At 43.9% G+C, this 20146-nt stretch overlaps 1 protein-coding gene across 2 annotated transcripts in view; it reads left to right on the forward strand.

The window, feature by feature from the left end:
- Nucleotides 1-20146, forward strand: part of DDC (dopa decarboxylase) — a 129204-nt gene that overhangs the window by 47767 nt on the left and 61291 nt on the right. Inside the window, exons 1-2 of one of the 2 annotated variants that reach the window (XM_084857687.1) lie at nucleotides 2590-2638; nucleotides 15384-15603. In XM_084857687.1, the coding sequence (XP_084713813.1) occupies nucleotides 15403-15603 (201 nt within the window). In that variant the 5' untranslated portion in view covers nucleotides 2590-2638; nucleotides 15384-15402. Of the gene's footprint in view, nucleotides 1-2589; nucleotides 2639-15383; nucleotides 15604-20146 lie in introns of those variants that run through there. The other variant, XM_084857686.1, reaches the window with a different exon arrangement.

A 20146-nucleotide genomic window follows, 5' to 3' on the forward strand; every position in this document is an offset into this window, starting at 1 on the left:
TTACTTCTATGGGAATTTGAGTTCAGTAAAAGCTGTCCTCTCAGTGGAGACTGATTCCAATAATGTGATGTCCTCCATTTCGGATGCCGGTAGTCTAGCCAGCAAATCAGAAAATTATTTAGTGGCAGAACCCATCTTCATAATGACCCTAAATTTACATCTCAATCAAGCCAGCCAATTTGAAACAGCCCATTATAAAAATAGAGCTTAAGGTTTTGATGTGTACTGGAAAATACAGAGATAAGATAAGCCTTATTCAGGCATCCTAGCATGGTCCCAACTTAACATTCTAAAAGACACTGTTGAGCTACATCAGAAATAGGGGTTTGTCACAATTAGGTAGGTTATGGAGGGGGACACACACTCCCATTTTACCCCTGGCATTGTATCCATTTCTCTAAACATCTTAACTGGATCAAAGTTTTCATCAATGAGATAATTTCTGACCACTCTATTAAGACTGCGTCCTTAAGAGTTTTACTAGTTTCTCTCTGTATTTGTCTGATGCTAGGCTAACATAAAAGGCATAAATCAGCAGTGGCAAAATAACTACCTTCTGTTGTGATCATGCAATTTATTTTTCTTTCTTGGGTTTGGGCAAAGTAAACACCTTCCTCATTATTATTATTATTATTATTATGTATCGCTTTTGCACACCTTCCAACTTTGCACCACTGAAAATAAGGATGCTCTTGTGTACACCCCTATTTTCATGCCAAGGATACTACCAGAGCGCCCCCCCCAAATACATTGGTTAAGACACTTGTCTGCCTGTGTGTGTGTATTCATTTCCCAGTGATAGACTGAAGGAAGGAAGGAAGGAAGGAAGGAAGGAAGGAAGGAAGGAAGGAAGGATGTCAGTAAATTAACCACCATAGTTTTCTTTTCTTTTTTAATGGGAGAACACTGCTTAATCTTATATTAGATCTGGTAGAATAGTTGCAGATAAAGACATTCAGTTTCCAGAGGGTAGCTATTAGACTATTGCAGAATAAACAACAGAGAGTCCTCTGGCACCTTTAAGACTTAAAGGCTAACAAATCTATTCTGACACAAGCTTTCATGGACTATAGCCCACTTCATCACATGCATTATGGAGGTATTATGGAGAGTTTCAGGTTTTTATATAAGATGTAATGTGTGTGGTGGGCTGCGGGGAAGAACTGTAAACAGGAGGTCAGAAGGAAATTAAATGCAGAAAGTGACAATTGCATTATTATCAATGATCATTCACAGTGCACTAGGTAGTGTGATAAAAATCCTTTATCCCAATTCAAGCCTCTGGTGATAGAATTAAACCTGATGATGAATTCTAACTTAGCAGACTCTTGCTTTAATTTCCCTTCAAAGTGGCCACAATGGCCACTTTAAATTCATTCACAGAAACCCGGTTCACATGTCACAGTGGCAATTCCTGGGTTGTTTAACCCAGGAATTATGGTGATGAGTGGTGTACATGAACCACACACTTATCGTTTCCTGGATTGTTAATTAAAAATGGAAATGACCAGTGCATGGCACTCACGTGCCACTCATCACCACAATTCCTGGGTTAAACAACCCAGGAAGTGCTGCCGGGATGTGTGAACCATGTTGAGTGTCCTGGGAGGCTACGGTGTTCTGTTACTGGTTTTTTAATATTGCCATTTCTGATGTCAGATTTGTGCCTGTTTATTATTTTCTATAGAGACTGGCCTGTAGCTCATCAGTGATCTACAGCCCATCCTAGACAATGACACTTCCCTCTCACAGGCCTTAGTAGTAGGCCTGTACTTGCTTGTAAACAACCGACGAACCTAAAGCTGCTACTCATTGGCAACAACAGGCCACATAACAAGGATGCAAACACAGGGATTAGACCCTGCAACAAACCCATATGCCAACTCTGTCCCCATATCTACTTTGGAAATACTATTACAGGGCCTAATAATTTCACCCGCAACATTAGGGGTTCATTCACTTGCTCATCTTCCAATGTGATATATGCCATCTTCTGTCAGCAGTGCCCTTCTGCAATCTACAGAGAGATAACAGGCCAATCTGACATCTGCATCTTGGGAGGTTAAAAAAAATGTTTACAGCTTTTCCACATGTATTCAATGGGTTTATAAAAGGGAAGCAGCTCTCATAAAGCTTTAGAACACATATAACTCCAGATTAATCCTGTGCACACAGATAGACCTTTGATGGATGGATGTCCAACAAAGCTTGTAGAGACATATGCCACACAAGCTCAAACAAAACTCTGTCAGTGTGATGCAATAATTGCACAAAATGTTTCCTTCCATAATTGTGGTGTGTGTAAATAAAATTTGTTTTAGAGGCTTCCACAGCAATAAAAGGCTATTGAGATATATTGAGGGCGAACGCTGCATTTAGCCGAAAGCAAATACTGAGCTGTATTCATTTTGCTTTGGTGTTAGGAACACTGCTTCTGATATGTGTGAATGAATGGATGGATGAAGGGCAGGAGGGGGAGTGTGACAGGCAGAATGTTAAAATGCAAAGCACCCTCCTCTGATTGGTTCATGGGAAGTGGGTACTCTAGATATAAATGAGCAACTGCATCCTCTTCTTTATAACTGTCACAAAGAAAGCAGACGGGGTGAAAGAGAGAGCCGACAAAATCTCACCAACAGTAAGTCTGCACATTTCAAGCTTAATGGTTGTAGAAACATGGTGATGCAACAGTTTGTCACACCGTGGTCTAGAACTTTACTAAAATACATAGTCAATAGCAATATTTCTGGGAGACTTGCACCAATTAATATGTATTTTTATTGACCTGTCTGGTGTCTTTGAATATGTATGCATGTTTGAGGGTGACAAAATGAATTTGAAATATGCTCATCCTATATAGGGTAGTACAGAAAGATAGTGTTACTGGAAACAAATGCAAGATGATATTTTCGGGATCTAAATATAAATGCTGGCCATGTACATGTAATGCACCATCTCTCTATAAAAACAAATATATGCTGCTGTTCTGGATTCATCAGTGCTGGGCAGTCAAGGAAGTAGTTAAATAACCACATAATTTTTTGTCCTATATTCTCACTAACAAAATCTGTTCATAACCACAGGACTTAAGGGTTCCATCCTATATAAACTAAAAGCGGAATGCATTTTCATTTAAATGAAACTGTTTGAAATGACAAGACAAAATATAAAATTTAAGATAATGTTAGCAATAGTATTAGTATTATATTAATCTAGGGTATAAACCAGCCCAAAATAAACACTTTTAAATTGTTTTCTTAAATGTGTATTATATCAGTAAAAAATCAAGGAATGCAGTTATACAGTTTACTTATTGATGATGAAAGGTTGTGTATTGTATTGAAATGTACTATTCCAGTGCATCGTAAATAAAATCAATTTTTCAACAAATTTCTCCAAATGTATCACTGCCTTTGCTCTCCTCCATTAATTGTCAACAGTGCTACAACCAAAACTTATGTCTCAGATCTCCAATCAGAAGCTGTTTATATTTTTGCTGCTGTTCAGGAACAGATGCAAAAGTTCAAGAACATCATCTGCAATAGCGTATGTTAAATATTTGGGAAGTATTACTATTTGGGAACTATTTGAGAAAGCCATAACCTCTCATCCCTTGAGTTATTTCCTTTTTTTTTTAATATCAGTGTTAAAAAAATTCATGAGATGCCCAGAATTTAGGAGAGAAATCAGCAATTGGTAGATGGCATCACCAGCAGTGCTCATGCTGCAGAATATATATGCTTTAATTTTAGGGGAATTGTGTACCAATGGAAATGTATATTGTACTTTCTTTTGATATTAACATTAATCAGTCACATTTAACCATTAAGAGGGCTACTTTCCAGCAAGATAGTTGCCCCTATAAGTTTCCCATTATGTCTATACTTAACTCCCTTCATACCTAATTTTAATGAAAGTTGATTGGGGTTTTTTCCCCATTAGACCTTCAGTGTAAACAATGTTAGGTCTTTTAATTGCTGTTTTCAAGAGGATGGACTTAAATCTCCTGTTGAAATGAATGTAAAAAGTGCTTAACTTTGACAGGACTGTGGCCTTAATTCATATTTGTATTATTATTAATTGAATAATTTATATAGAGCTCTAATTTATATAGCACACTAGTAGATTATATAGCCACTAATGGTAGAAAGTAGATTCACAAGTAATACTAGTGACAAAAAACATTTGAGACATTTTAATGGAATATGAGTATATCAGTGGCCACTGTGGAACATGCTTTGGAGCACCTATCCTTTGCATATCCATGAAGCTTACATCTCTTAAATTATGGGAATGGGTGATAAGGAATAAGCACCTTGTTCAAATCTACCTTTAAAAAAATAAATAAATCTCTATCTGGCCACATTGAGTTTGACTGAAACTTCTAGTTTGACTTAGATTTATGACTGTGGCTAAAGGCCCACATTATTGGGTTAGGGCCATTTTATGCTTGACAATCTTTCTACACAGAGAAAATGTGTAGTGTAGTGGTGAAAGTGACGGACTGGGAGCCGGGAGATCCGGGTTCTAGTCCCCACTTGGCCATGGAAGCTCACTGGGTGACTTTGGGCCAGTCACAGACTCTCAGCCCAACCTACCTCACAGGGTTGTTGTTGTGAGGATACAACGGTGAGGAGGAGGATAATGTAAGCCGCCTTGAGTTCCTTGCGAGAGGGAGAAAGGCGGGGTATAAATGCAATAAATAAATAAATAAATAAATAAAATGTCCACATAGCAAAATGTAAGTCTGCCATAAGATGAGTATTGTGGTATGAGTGATTTTTTTGTATTGGTATACAGAGTGAGTATATAGGTTGGCTGGTTGCTATACACAGTAATATTATCCAAAACCCACAAACCCCAATAATACAATAATACAAATGAATACATAGATACATAACAACACAATGCTGGTCAAAATCTGTTTCAGCAAATTGACTTTACCACGCCCATATCTGTAGATTTTCAGTCCTCGGGAAAACATCTTTGAGACAAGAAATGATTTTTTTCCCCAAGGATTGAAAATCTACAGATATTGTCTTGATAAAGGCAATTTGCTGAAACATATTTTGGCCAGCATTCTGTTGTTATGAATCTTACGTTTTTCATTCCTGTTATCATACACTGTTGACAATATAGTTGTGAATTGTATTATGGGGGTTTGTGGGTTTTGGATATTGTCTTAGAACCCCTAGCCGGGAAGCATTCTATCCTCGAAGCACACGGTAGTCTGGATCTAAAGAAATAGCTCTGTGTGTCCAAAAGGGGTTAGAATTTGTGTTTCTCAAACAGCAGCCACCCGTGTTTCATAAGCAGCTCAGGCAATGGTTTCCGGGGGGCGTCTGCTGTTCAAAGGCATAAAAGAATATAAAATGTCCACCAGATGCACCCAAAAACTTGGATTCACCTAAAGTTGTTTTGACTGATCCTGGCCAAAGGTACACTCAGGATGTACTTCACATGTTATGGTAAATGCATATTTCCTTGCATGGAGGTGTTTTCCATGGAAGAGAAACATAACATGAAACCCAGGAAAACTAAGGTAATTTTGCATTATTTGAAGATTCTGAAGTCAGACATCTCTGTGTCTATCCCCCTTATGCAGACCAACTCCACACTAGGTTGGTATTTGCTGTTTATATTTATTCAATGTATATACCACCTTTTCACTAAAATAGGAGGCTAAAATAGCACTCAAGGCAGTATTATACATGGGCACCTGCTCATAGGGATGAAGGGATGCAACTACCCCCACCTGCCGATTCTAGTCATCATGACACCACTCTGAGAGCAGCAACCGTGGTTGCTATGCTGTGCCTGCCCTGTCCATCTCTACTTTGTTTCCAGCAACACGGGCAAAGCTCAGGACAGGACAGAAGGTCAGTAAATTAAATGTGGGGGGGGGGATGCCCTCAAGTTGAACCGGTGCCGTAGGGATGCCTCCTCCTAAAGCAAAGAGGTGGTAGCAGGCAGCAGCACGACCAGTCTCCTCTTTGCCGAAGTAGCTCCGTTCCGAGAGCGGTAACAGTGCCGCATGCCACACATGCCTGCCCCATCTATCTCTGCTCTCTGGCGGTGTGGCCCAGCCAGGGGAGGTCAGTAAACTAACGGGCTCATCATACAGAGCTTTTATCCTGCTATTGAGATGGCTCTATCATGGAAGTTTGTGGGCTCTTTAGATGATGCCGTTACCCTCCAGGGCGTCTCCCGCAATTTCCCCCAGCCTGTCCTGTGTTTTCCCCAAACGCAATAAATGTGGTATTTTTTCCAGCCCATGGAACAGGAGTGGCATGACCTCCCCGTGAAATTCTCCATTTGCAGAAGAAACTGCTCTGTCCAGCTGCTGTGGGCATTTGTTTTCAGTTGCTGGGGTGCGTGCGGTCAGGATGCATTGAGGATGGGAGCGGGGTGTGCAGGAGCAGATCTTACAGGCGTGAGGGCAAGAATCGCCTGTTGATTGCAACTCCTGCCTCTGCTCAAGTCTTGCTGAGGAAGGACTTTCCTCGATTCCCAGGTGTCTGTAGGGATGTCAGAGAATTTCACCACAAATCTCGGGGAGGCTGAATGCCAGCGCATTTGGCTGCCCAAAATTGGTGGTGAAACGGTCTGCCCCCCCGCCCCCCCCGGGACGGGACTTACCTTGTGCAAATGTCCGTGGCGGTGGCGGCGGCTCCGGCGGCGGTTCGGCGGCAGCGGCTGCGGCAGCCGGTCTTCCAACCAGCCACCGCCGCCGCCATTTCCAGTTAAAAAAACAAAAAAACGTGATAGGCTACGTAAACATTTACGTAGCCTATCATGGCTAGATTTTTAAAAAATACCGTGATAGGCTACGTAAATGTTTACGTAGCTGCCATGTAAATGCTTGAGCACATTTCTCACTTGGAGGGAGAAGAGGGTAAAATACCTCCCTGCAACAAGGGGAGACACATCTGATCCCCCACCGCACCAAGCTCAGAAGCAACGTCCTCTGTGGATTCAGAGCACCCCATTAAGTTCAGTGGGGCTTACACCCACATAAATGTGCTGAGGGTTGCAGACTTACGGCACAATCTTACATTTTATGTCTACTCAGAAGTAAGTCAGAGGTTTCCTGGGGGCTGCGAGAAAAGAGTACAGCAGAAGTTAAGCTACGAAAACAAGACCCCCCCCCAGCTCCATTGCACACATGCCAGGGAGGGAGGGAGGCATGCCCTCAGTTCAAACCATGTGTCGGCCATGTAAAGGAGCCCTTCCTAATCCCACAAAGAAACCCAAAGCAGGAAGCTCTGGAAAGGATGTGGATTTTTGCTGGGGTTTTGCTTAATGTAGAAACACCCTAAACCTGGGAGTGGGATTCCATTGCGCTCATTTGAGAGTGGCTGCAATGCAAATGGTAGAATGTGGACCTGGAAGGGGCAGCGAGGCTGGCTTTCTGGCAGCCCCAGCCAGGCGGTGTCACAGCCTGATAGGCCCTCGGTTTGGTAGCCTGCGGGAGCGCCTATCTCATAAAGCAAATGGGAAGTAGTGTGACAGGCTCCCTCACAGACAGCGAGGAGGCAAATCACTAACTTCCTGGCTTGTTCCACCTGGCCTGGGCCCCTGGCTGAGTTCACCTTAATTTAAAGTGAACCAATGAGTTGTTTTCCAATCCACAGGTGAGGTGAGGTGGGGGGAGAACACTGGAATATCACCCATCACCCTATTGAGTGGGGTGTTGTTGTAAGGACAATCCTTGCCAGTCCCACAAGAGAATATGCACTCCTTATGTACACTGGCTTTTTGTGGCTTAGCCCCCTACCCCATAAGCACGCATAGAATTGGGCTGTTAATGCTGGTATGTGAACGCACTTTAAAACCCTATGCTTTTGCACACACCCCCCCCCCAAGGCTGGGAAGAAAGGGAACATAAGGGAGAGGGAACTGTCACGCTATCAGGATAGCCATTCCAAATGTCAACCATGCTCATGGGCATCTGTAGAAAGGGGCAAGGAGGGGCAATTGACCCCTAGGGATAGGCCATAATCTCCAGATTCCCAGCTTTTGTTTTAAAAAGCCCTTGTAAAACCGCACTTCCAGTATGAGGCAAAATGTGCAGCCACTATTCTGCCCATTCATTTTGCGAGAAACTCGCCTGCTCTCACATTTAGCATTTGTAGCCAATGAATGCAGTCACAGCAATGGTTATCGCACTCACTATCTGGGTGTGGTAACCTTTTTGAGTGTGTTAAGCCCTTTGGGGGTCTTCCCTGTTAGGAAGTAATTGCACCCTCATAAAAACAATTTAGAAATCTTAGGAGTTTCCTATAGCTGGGTTGGGCAGTAGGGTTTCTACCAAAAAACAAAAGGTAGCAGCAAAGTCAGGAGTTCGTGATCTTTCTAACTCAGATCTTCTTAATCCCCCCCGCCCCCTGAGTTTATAAACACTTAAAAAATTACCTTGACAATGTGTGCTGATAAAGTTCATAATTATTATACCCATATTGCAGGAGGCAGGGCTGTGGCTGAGAAAGTGTGGGTTACACGAGTCCTGCAAAGAAGCCCAGTGTTTTTATTCCCATTTTGCGGAGTGGTGTTTGTGTTGGAGTAATGTATGATAACTTTGCAGTGTAGTCCAGTGGAGTTGGTTTTTTAGGAAAATGAAGATGGGGCTGTGAAAGAGATTGTGGCAGCAGTGCAATTTATTAAGGGTTAGAATGGCTTGTTGTGATATATACATAGCTTTAAGAGAACTTGTCATTTCTAGCTCTTGCAGGAGGCCCAACTGCAACCTCTCCCCATCTCTCTCTTAGTATTGGCCTTGGACCTAAGACAGCTCCACAGAAGGTGGTGTTTTCTCATTTATTGTAGAAATAAAGAAACCTCTTGTGAATCAACTGTGCATTGCCTGTAGAGCAGAAACTAGCAGTGGGCTGCAATATTAACCCCGCCCAATATTAACCATGCCCTTCAACCCTGTAATGGCCTTTGGCCCAAAGAGCCATTACAGAGGTGAAGGGAGTCATGGAAAGAACTGAGGGTTTCAGCTGTGGGTAGAAAGACATTGTCTGGACACCAGGGCTGCCTTTACACTAAAGAAAACACCTGCAGTCCTCCCATTCTGGAGCCTTTCCACATTTATTGTGGGCTCCCAGACAGCGACCGCGTGATTGCTGAGAGGGGAAGCTTTTAATTTTCAAGCTTCCATTGAATTCAGTGAAACAGCACCATCTAGTGGCTGTTTTAATCACATAACATTTTGAGTTAAAAAGATGGTTCATTTGTTCCAGATCTTTTTGAGACGAAATAACTAGGAAATACCTCTGGATGTGCCCTGGAGGTTAAAAACGCCATGAAAAGGACCCACACACTTCCATGAATGAGCAATCTCAATGGCACAATAAAAGCTCCATGTGAAGGAGCCCCAGGTCTACCCACTGAGAAGCCCCCCACCCCATCCCATCATTAGACTATTACGTCCAGGGTCTAAAACTACCTTTCTGCACCACTGCTGGGGAAATAAAATGTCTATTTAACTAGTTTAAGTCTATGCTGTAGATATGCCCTTGAGCAAAAAGTGAGGACAGTTTCTTACTTATTCAGTTAAATAATAAGAATGTAAGAACGACCTCCAGATCTACTGATACAGGCCAGCACCGGTTAATTTTGGTGACCCTACGTTGATATATATACAGTTCAAAGTACAGTTCAAAGAAGTAACAGAGGGGTAGACCTGGTATACAAATTTCTCAGAGGCCTGATGCCCAGGCCTTAGCGCTGCTCAGTCACCAGATGTACCAGACATGGTAGACCTGTTCTCTGATGCTATCAGGGCTTTTTTAAAATGTGCAACCATACACACAATATGTGCACTTCAAAGAAAAATATGCAATTCCAAAAGAACATTGCTGTTGTTCAAAATTCAGGACATGCAAAAGTTGTATTGTTAGCTGATGTACAAAGTGGCTGATAACTATGTGAAAAGTAAAGTGAGTAGGCCACGTTCCTTTAGAACCCTAAAACCTGATCAAACATACTGATTCTCCTTCCAGTGCTAAAGACACTCCTCACAGACTCCACTGCTCTGCTACTCTCTAGAGCTGCCTTCCCCAACCTGGTGCCCTTTAGATGTTTTGGACTTCAACTTCCATCACCCCAGTCAGCATGGCCAGTGGTCCGGAATGCTGGGGTTGCAGACCTAAACATCTGGAGGGCACCATGTTGGAGAAGACAGTTCTAGAGAGTGTTCAGCAATGTTTCCAAGATGAAGGAAATCATTCTAGGACATGTCCTGTGAAGTTGTCAATGTTATGATAAAGGCAGTGATGCCATAAAATATACGATACGATATATTTTGTTTATTTTATGGCACAGCTGTACTGTGCTTGTGCATTTGAGTTTTTTTCCCTCTTGTTCCTAGGTGTGTGTTTTTTTAATCCCTCACTCCAAATAAAGTTTTGTTGGACTTGGTGATGTTTCTTGAACATAACAGTCTTCTGCATTAGTGCTGTTCAACTCTCAGGATCTTCTGCTACTCTGTGTAGGCTTCTAAATGTCATGGAATGTGATGCTAGGCAACAAAGAGCACACGCAAAGGAAGTGCACAAGTGTGTTGTAGCGGTGTGCGCTATGTGCACAAATTACAACCACAAACTGCTCTGCAGCTTTGCCACCACCCCATCCAGGTCTGGAAAAATTCCAGCGGATGTCCATGGCATTATACCAGATTAACTGTCACTGTTTATCCCAAAGTATCGTGGGAATTGTAGTTTGTTGAAGGTACTGTTAGAGAATTCCTAGTTCCCCTCCCAGAACTACAGTCCACGGAGTTCCCTGGGGAGCAGTCATGCAGCTTGGGCTGGATCTTGGGGCCAAAGTCCAGGAACCTGCATCTCAGGGGTGGGGGTGGGGCAAGTCACCACCCAGAGAGAGGCAGTTGATTGCGGCATCAGGGCAGCCAAAGCAAACTCCATTTTATTATTTAAGTGAGTTTAAAATGCAAAACTGCACATGCTCAGAATATTGATTTTTTTAAAGCAGGGTCGGCAAACACTTTCATTGTTGTTGTTGCTCCAACATATTGGGATGCAGTTTTAAAGCATGGAATGGCAGTTGGAAGGGTGGGGGAAGAGAAATGTTAGTTGTGTACTTCACAACTGAGGTAATACACATGGCTATCTAAAGGACACCCCCCACCCCCGCATAAGACCATTACATCCAGGGACTAAAACTACCAAGGGGCACTGCTGTTGAGGAGACAAAATGTCTATTTAACCAGTTGAAGTCTGGTGTAGATATGCCCTTGAGCAAAAACTCAGGACAGTTTCTTTCTTATTCAGTTAAATACTCATCTGTATGAACGATCTCCAGATCTACTCAGGCCATCAGCCGTTAATTTTGGTGACCTTATCCTGAGAGAGAGAGAGAGAGAGAGAGAGAGATCAGCTTGTTTCAGCTGCAGATAGCTAACAAAGCACTCAGTCAAAAGTGCAGATAAGGCAGTCCCATTTTATTCCACTTGCTCTGTAAAACCCACAATACCTTCACTGTTGGCACAGCTCCAGATTTTTGTGGGTTTTCAGATAAGAGAATTAGGTGAGAGGGTGCCCCTTGCAAAATTCTTAATCCACCTTCCCAACAGGTACCTGGAGCATTGGTATAGCAGCAGAACAGGTTAAGGATGGTACTGGGTCCAAAGACTTGACTCCAGAAGCCCCTCACACATCCATGGGCCCCAGGCAGTACCTCAGTCTTGCCAGCATTAGGGCATTAGCCATTCTTCACTGTTAAATTCTGGCTGCATTGGCACATAACACTAAGCCAGGAGTGCAGGACCTGAGGCCTGTGGGCCAAATCCAGCCTGCCTGGGATCCCAATCTGGCCCTCTGGTGTTCCCCCAAAGGCCACGCCCCCGTCTCCTGGTTCCACCACTTCCCCCAACTGCCCATCCTTTGGTGGTTTCCCAGCTTTTGTACAGTCCCCCCCCCCTCATTCGAAAAGGTTGCATTGTCTCTCCCAAGGCATTTAATTACTGGCAGTAAAAGCTTTAGCTAAAATATGCTGGTAATTTTTGTATTTGGGGAACCACCCCTGTTGCCTCTGGACTGGCCCACCACTGGGATGTGGCCCCTGAGAGCTTTTCCAAGTTGAAATTCAGGCTTCAGGCTAAAAGACCCCCGCATGAAGCCATAATTTGCTTAGCCAAATTGTGGTTTGTTTGAATGTCTGAACCTGCACTGGCCACAGACCATAGCAACAAACCAGAATTTGAAGCCATGGGTGGTTTGGAGGGGGGAGGGGGTTGGCTTATGAACTCTGGCTTGTTTTAATCATGGCTTGTTGTTACATTCAAGCCTGGAATTACGACTTACCCATATCATGCCCAAGCTGCCGCGTATGTTTCCGTATCATGCCCAAGCTGCCGCGGGAGAACAGAGGTGAGAAGCAAGAGTGGCTAGAAAACAAAACTGCTTCACAGGCTAACTTACTCTCAGTGACACTTGTCCCAGATTAGCCCTCCTGCCTTAATCTTCCTGGCACCTGGGAGCTGTCCCTGCCCTATTCCTCCCTGAATAGCCCTCCCTCTCAAGACAGAGCACCTAACGCTGCAGCTGCTGCTAGAGCACAGGCCTTCTTCACACAGAGCTTGTACCCTGTTACTGAGACTGATTACTCATGCAAGTTTGCGGGTCCTTTAGATGATGTCATCAACCTCCAGGCATCTCCTACACTAAATGACCTTTATCACATTTTTTAAAAGATCGTTGATAATGAACTATCAAATTACAGTACTTGAGTTTCCCTTGAGTTCCCTCATGAAAAGAGGAAAAGCTGCAATAAGAGGAGCTAGACCACAGCGCCACCTAGTGGCTGATTTATTTCTTTATTTCTTTATTAGATTTATTAGCAGCCCATCTGGCCGGCTACGAGGCCACTCTAGGCAGCGTACAATACTAATAACAACACAAAATACAACGAATTTACATAATCAATAGAACAACACAACACAACAAAACAAACCAACACTGCTCTAAAAAAACAGCGGCCGCCATTTGCGTCCCTGCTCTTTACCGTGATAGGCTACGTAAATACTTACATAGCCTATCACGGCTGCCTGCAAGCACGCAAATGGCGGCCGCTACGACGGCCACCATTTGTGGCCGCAGCAGCCTGGCAGTGGCCAGCCGGGAGACCAGCCGGAGCCAGAGCCGCCACCGCTGCTGGAGCCACCGCCGCATCCGCCCCAGGTAAGCTCCGTCCTGGGGGGATTCCGCAGGGGAGCGGGGGGTGGGAGGCCATTCCGCCACAGATTCCGGGGGGCCAGATTCTAAAGAATCCGGCCTCACTGGAGCCTGTGGCGGAATTCTCTGACATCCCTACTGAGGAGGAGAGAAATCTTCTGGATACATACTTTAAAGACATTAAAGACAGGGTGGCCTCAGGGACTAAATGAAGAGTGTAATTGGATGTTTGTCTTGTAACATCTCCTTGTTTTGTTCTGTCTTGTACATATAACTTGCCAGTGTTTTGTTTCATTTTCATCTTTGTTACTGTTGATTTATTCTTTTAGGGTGCAATCCTATAGCCGCTAGACAGCAGCTAGATGGCCATAGGATCTTTTGGTTTTGGGGAACTGGCCTCAGAGCCAGCACTCCGAGGTAGGTTCCCAGAAAACCACCACCCCACCCCTGCCCCTGCTGCCTCGTAGGCGGCCCGGTTTGTTCCCAGCTCTGTGTTTGGAAGAGCAGTGTGGAGTGGGGGAAAAGGGGGCGTTCCTAGAGGCAGGGAGGGCGGAAGCGCCATTACGACGCTTCCTATGCACAATCCGGCCTCCCGCCCCGCCCCCCTCTCCCAGCCGCTCTGGCTAGACAGCCAAAATCAGCCATCTAGCCACAAATGCAGAGTGGCTGGAGCACAGAGGAGAAGATCCCCTCCGCGTGCCACCCGTCCTGCACTGGATAGTCAGCCGCCTCTGAGTTCAGAGGCAGCTGACTATCCCCATAGGATTACACCCTTTACATGTGTTTGAGAAAATAATAATTGTTGTGTTAATTGTGAACAGTGATTTACTTTATGCCTTTCAGTGGTATGGATGTTTCTTTAAAGCTTAGGCTGTGTTTTTAGGGCCTGGAGGTGCAACTTATCCAGTAATAGATAATTATGGACATGCCTTCCAAATTGATTTGATAACACACCTGCATTGAGTTCTGATTCGGGCCTGTATATAGCAGTCTGGTTCACAGCATTGAATGGTCACTCATAGCATCTGAGCCTTCTTTGAGAATGTCCGTTTGATTATGGTAAATAGCTGTTACAGTCAGAAGGGAATCAGTAATTTTGGTAAGAACACCCTAGGCTTTTCTGATTTGGGGTTACTCTCCGGGTTCTTTGTACTAATCTTTACATCATGGTTTAGTTACATGGTAGATATACCTATGAGATCACCATTAACATAAGGTTGTGTTTTTTATTATGTTTCAGAATGTAAGAGGGGCTGTTACCCCCCTTTTTTCTTCAGTTGCCAGTTGAATAGCATATATATAGCGGGCTTTCCTAACCTGCCCCCCCCGATATGTTGGACTACAACTCCCATAATCCCACAGCCACCTGGCTGTGGGATTATGGGAGTTGTAGTCCAACACATCTGGGGAGCCCTAAGTTTGGAAAGGCTGATATACAGCTTCTGTATAAATAATAGCTACTGGTAAATGGCTTCTTTTATTTGTATATATTTATTTAACTATTGAGGTATGGCATATTATCTCACGGTATATTTAAGCTTGTGTATTTTGCTTTTCGGGGTTCATATAGGAATTCAAGTATGATGCTAATCTCATCTTAGTGAGGGCTGTAATAATGGTTTATTGCTGTATTTTCTCCCACGGAAGAGGACCAGATCTGTTGAAACACATTTGGGACACTGGTATTGTTAATATGTACAGCCTATGTACAAGATGCATTTAGGGGCATTTGTGACTGTTGATTCATTTGTTTTAATTTGAGTGAGATATTGGTAGTTATGTTAAAAATTTGTTATATTTTTGGACACTCTGTTATTTTTTACTTTAAAAAGTATTTCGTCCATCATTCTGAGAAATAATATATTGTGTTTGATTTTTTTCAATTATTTCATGTCCATTTTTCCCAGTGGAAATCCCCCCCCCCCGCAAGCTTTCACATCTCTGGTTCTGCACATTTACTGCTGGCCTCTGCATGGGCACCAGTTTATTTTGTTTGTTTGCCCATGTGACATGAAGCTACACCTTGTAAGTCTCCAGCTTTGGACTGTTGGAGACCTGGAGATTCTACCTGAAAAGCAATATCTTGTTTGTTTGTTTGTTTGTATGTATGCATCAAGCTTCACTTACACAGAAAATAAACCAACTTCAGATGTGCATTTTTCAAAGCTGCAAACTGGTTTCTTTTAGGTCATTCTGAAATCTTCATATGGATCCCACAGAGTTCCGAAAAAGAGGAAGAGAGATGGTGGACTATATTGCTGATTACCTCGAGAACATAGAAACGAGGCGGGTATATCCTGATGTGGAGCCAGGCTACCTGAGGGCCCTCATCCCAGATTCTGCTCCTGAAGAACCTGAGAGATTTGAAGACGTTCTTAAAGATGTGGAAAAGATCATTATGCCAGGGGTAATAATATCGAAGTATTAGAACGAGAAAGAAGCTTTGATGTATATTTTTCAATGTTTAAAAATACTCATAACAAAGTACTTTAGCTCTGATTAGGAATGACTTGTCCATATGGGAATAGCTGAATCTTCCTTGTTTGTAGAAATCACCACAGCACATAAAAACTGTTTAGGGTCACTGTGATGTTCCCACCAGAGGTTCCACCTTTCCCCAGCCTCCTCCTCAGAAACTGAGAAACAAACCCCTCAGGAATGCCTGCTTTCACTTTGGGACAGCTGTGCCCACTGTCCCACAAGTTTCAGCCCTTTTACTCTCTGTGGATTCCAGAGAAAGTCAATATGCTCAATTCTTTCTCTCAACCCACTACAAGAGAAATAACCAGGATATAGATAAATTAAAGGTAGCACAAAAATCAACCAACACATGGGAATTTGGCTTTTAAAAACAAAGAAAGGCTTTTTTAAAAGCATGAAACGTTGTAAGTTATTATTATTAATCAATGCTTGTTCCTAATTGCCCTATCTACTCTACCTCTCCTGAAATCCCACACACAAAATCCCACTACCTAGATGTTGCTTCTTCAATCCATAAACCCTGACTTCTGTCAGTTCATTCCTCACATAACCTCAGAATCCTCTCACATACTCATGCCCTTTCCACTTCCACTTGCTCTCTGTCATACCATTAACCTTATCTAACCTGAGTTACATTTAACAATGCAAACACAAACATTAATACAAAAGGCATACATTACAGTCACTTTATAATTTGGCCTGCCTGCTTATTGAGATGATCTTCAGAAGCCCTCTTGTATGTCCCAACGGCCCCTGAGACACATTTAGTTGAGACAAGGAGAGGGCCTTTTTGGTGGCTGTGCCTAGGTTCTGGAATGCTCTGCCAATGAGGCCTGTCTCTCTTCCTCATTAACAGCCTTCTGGAAGCTGCTAAAGACCTTCCATTTTAGGAAGGCATTTGGTATTGTGATTTAACTAGCTGCTTTTAATCTGTCTCTGTTTTTGAATATTTCAAATATTTTAATTGCTTTTACACTGTTGTGTTCTGCTGCTTTTTTCACATTTAGTATTTATTGATAGGATGTTTTTAATTGTTGATTTTGTGATTTTCTATTATTGTTGGCTGCTTTGAACTCCTAGGAGAAAAGGTAGGGTATACAATGTTTTAAAGTACATAATAATCTTCCCCATGTAGAAAATGTAATCTGCACAGGGCTAGAGTCAATGCCCAATAAATGTTAAAACTATTCATTTTAGAAATGCATAATTTGTGCCTTGGTAATAAAGGGGGATTTCAGGTTGGTATCCATAACCATTAAAAAAAAACTTACAAAGCACGATAGAACATTAAACAATACAATAAAGCTGAGTGAAACAAAACTTTTCAACCAGCTGAAAATACAAGAATTTAAAATGCCTGGGCAAATTGAACGGTTTTAACCTGGGGCTGAAAGGGATACAATGTTGGCACCAGGCTACGTTAGGGGTGGTTGAACTGAGCACTGAACTGAAGGGGGCACCGAGCTGAGTTTAGTAACTCGATATTTGTCTGTAGTGACCTAAGTTTGAAAAAAATGTAGTAAGTACCTTTAGAGGGCAATCCTATGTCCCCTAGACAGCATCTGGGAAGACAGGATTTTTTGGTTTTCCTGTCCCTGAGCTCATAGACAGCACTACGAGCTCAGAGCCAGAAAACCACACTCCCCTCCCCTTCGCAGCTGGCGCAGAGAGAACCACGCTGGCTGCCCCTCTGTGTCTCTCCATTCTCGTGACACAGAGCACAGAGAGGGTGAAAACAGGGCATTCCGGGGGTGGGGAGAGGAGGAGACTGCGGAAGTTGTTTTAGACAGCTACCTATGTGGTCTCCAGCCCCATTCCCACCCCTCCCCAAAGCCATGCTTAGACTCCCGAAATCAGGTATCTAAGGCAAACTGCAGGGCAGCTGGAGTATAGAGGGAATCCTCTCCTCTGTACTTCAGCTGCCCTGCATTGGATGGGCAGTCGCCTTCGACTTCAGAGGAGGTTGGAGGCGGCTGCCTATCTCAATAGGACTGCACCCTTAGCCTTTTAAAGTTCTACAGGTTGTTTGGGTATTAACTACAAAAATGAACTTTAAAGTATGTTTGTTTTTAAATTTTAAGTTTGTCATTTATTCCAGATAAAATTATGAAGAACATATGTTTTACTTTGAGGCTACCGAGCAATTACCAAGCAATTATAAGCACTATACATACTATAAACACTATAAGCACTGGGTTGTAACCAGTGGATTGTATCCAATGTTACTCTAGCTTAAAGTCCCATTCATTCCATTTGGTCTGTTATAAGTAGGACTAACATTGGATGCAATTCACTATTATTTAGTTAACACCTCCCCCCAATAAGCCTGGGGTCTCCAACCTGGTGCCTCTCGGCACCAATGTGCCCACAGACAGCTCTCTTGGTGCCCGCCAGCCTCCCTGCCTCTCCTGATTTTTATTTTATACCTTAAGATTTTAAAAAAATTATTATTATTTTAAGTGAGAGGCTGGCATGCTGCAAAGCAAAATGCTGCCTTCCACCACCACCTTTATTTTAGCCTAAAAGAGCATGGTTTTGTCTTTCAAAGTTCAGACACCCACCTCTGCCTTGTACATAGGTTCTTGGGCAAATTACTTTTCTTTGTGTCTCTCTGGTTTGCCTTCTGGGAAATGAGCATTTTGTGACCAGTTATGCCCACCATGGCAGCCATTTTGTGAGATCTCCCACAACTAGGGATGTACGAAAGTCACTTACTTTTTCGCGGATTCTGTTCATGGTGGGGGGGAGGCGTTCCGTCCCTCCCCCCAGAATCCTCGATGGGGGGGAGGCAATCCGGTCCTCCCCCCGGAATCCTCGACGGCCAGCTGTGCTCCGCGGCAGCTCTGTGGAGCAGCCGGCCAGGCCCAGGCCAGGGCTGTCCGCAGCCGGATTTCCGGCCACGGAGGGCTCTGGGTAAAACAACAACAACAATAACATACGTACGCAAATGGCGGCGGCTACGGCCGCTGCCATTTGCGTTCCTTATTTTTCATCGTCTTAGTCTACGTCAATATTTACGTAGACTAAGACGAAGAAAAGAAAGGGGAACACAAATAGCATAGCGGGCGCTATTTGCGTTCCCCTTTTATTTTCACCGTCTTAGTCTGCGTAAATACTGACGTAGACTAAGACAGCCAAAAATAAGGAAGGCAAATGGCGGTGGCCGTAGCCACCGCCATTTGCGTACACGGTTTTGTTTTGTTTTTAACCCAGCCATGATAGGCTACGTAAGTCTTTACGTAGCCTATAACATCTATGTAAAAAAAAAAAAAAAGACGAGACTGCAAATGGTGGTGGCGGCCGGTCAGAAGATCAGCCGCCGCCAAAGCCGCTGCTGGAGCCGCCGCCATCCGGAACATCCGCCCCAGGTAAGTCTCGTACCAGGGCGGATCTGGGGGGGGTGGCGGGGGGGGTGGCAGGCCATTCCACCATGGATTTCGGGGGGCCGAATGCACTGGCATTCGGCTTCACCGAGATCCATGGTGGAATTCTCTGACATCCCTACCCACAACACTCTCTCAACATTCCAAATGTGCCCACCAACTCCAAAAGCTTGGGGACCACTGCTCTAAGCTGATGGAGGGGGAAGAGGGCTGAAGGCACTTCTCACTCAGGGAACTGTTTATTCTACAACCAGCTCAGCGTATATTCCTCGGGAGTACATTCCACAATCAGGGCGCTGCTACAGAGGCGTACAGTCAGGGCCAGAAATATTGGAACAAGGATAACTGTTTTGGCAGTTGGCCTCTGTACATCACCACATTGAAATTGAAAGGAAACACACCCAGATGGGAGCGAAGTCAGGACTTTCAACTGTAATTCAAGGGGTTTGACAAAAGTGGGGCACTAACCATTCAGGAAGGACAGCCAGTGGCATACACACACTCCCATCGTTGGTGGCTCATAAGTAATGGAACGAATGGCTGACAAGCAGCTGCATGGCCAGGTGTGGCCTGTTTCCTGGGTACCCCATGACCAGTCAAGCAGATAAAAAGGCCTGGAGGTGGTTCTGAGTGTTACATTTGCATTTGGTAGCTGTTCACTGGGAACCCCAACATGAGGTCCAAAGAGGTGTCCATGCAAGTGAAGGAGGCCATCATTGGGCTGAGGAAACAAAATAAACCCATCAGAGAGATAGCAAAAACAGTGGGAGTGGCCAACACAACAGTTTGGAACATCCTGAAAAAGAAGGAATTAACTGGCAAGCTCAGCGACAGCAAAAGGTCTGGAAGACCACGGAAGACAACTAAAGTGGATGACCGCAGAATTCTGCTCATGGTGAAGAGGAACCCTTTCACAACATCTAGCCAGGTCAAGAACACTCTTGCAGAGGTAGGCATGTCATTGTCAACATCTACAGTCAAGAGACGGCTTTATGAATGTAAATACAGAGGCTTCACAACAAGGTGCAAACCATTGGTAACGCTCAAGAACAGACAGGCCAGATTAGCCTTTGCCAGCAAACACCT

Source organism: Heloderma suspectum, chromosome 5 (assembly GCF_057233095.1).
Source record: "Heloderma suspectum isolate Gila_16-S chromosome 5, 16-S_ref, whole genome shotgun sequence".
Lineage (NCBI taxonomy): Eukaryota > Metazoa > Chordata > Lepidosauria > Squamata > Helodermatidae > Heloderma > Heloderma suspectum.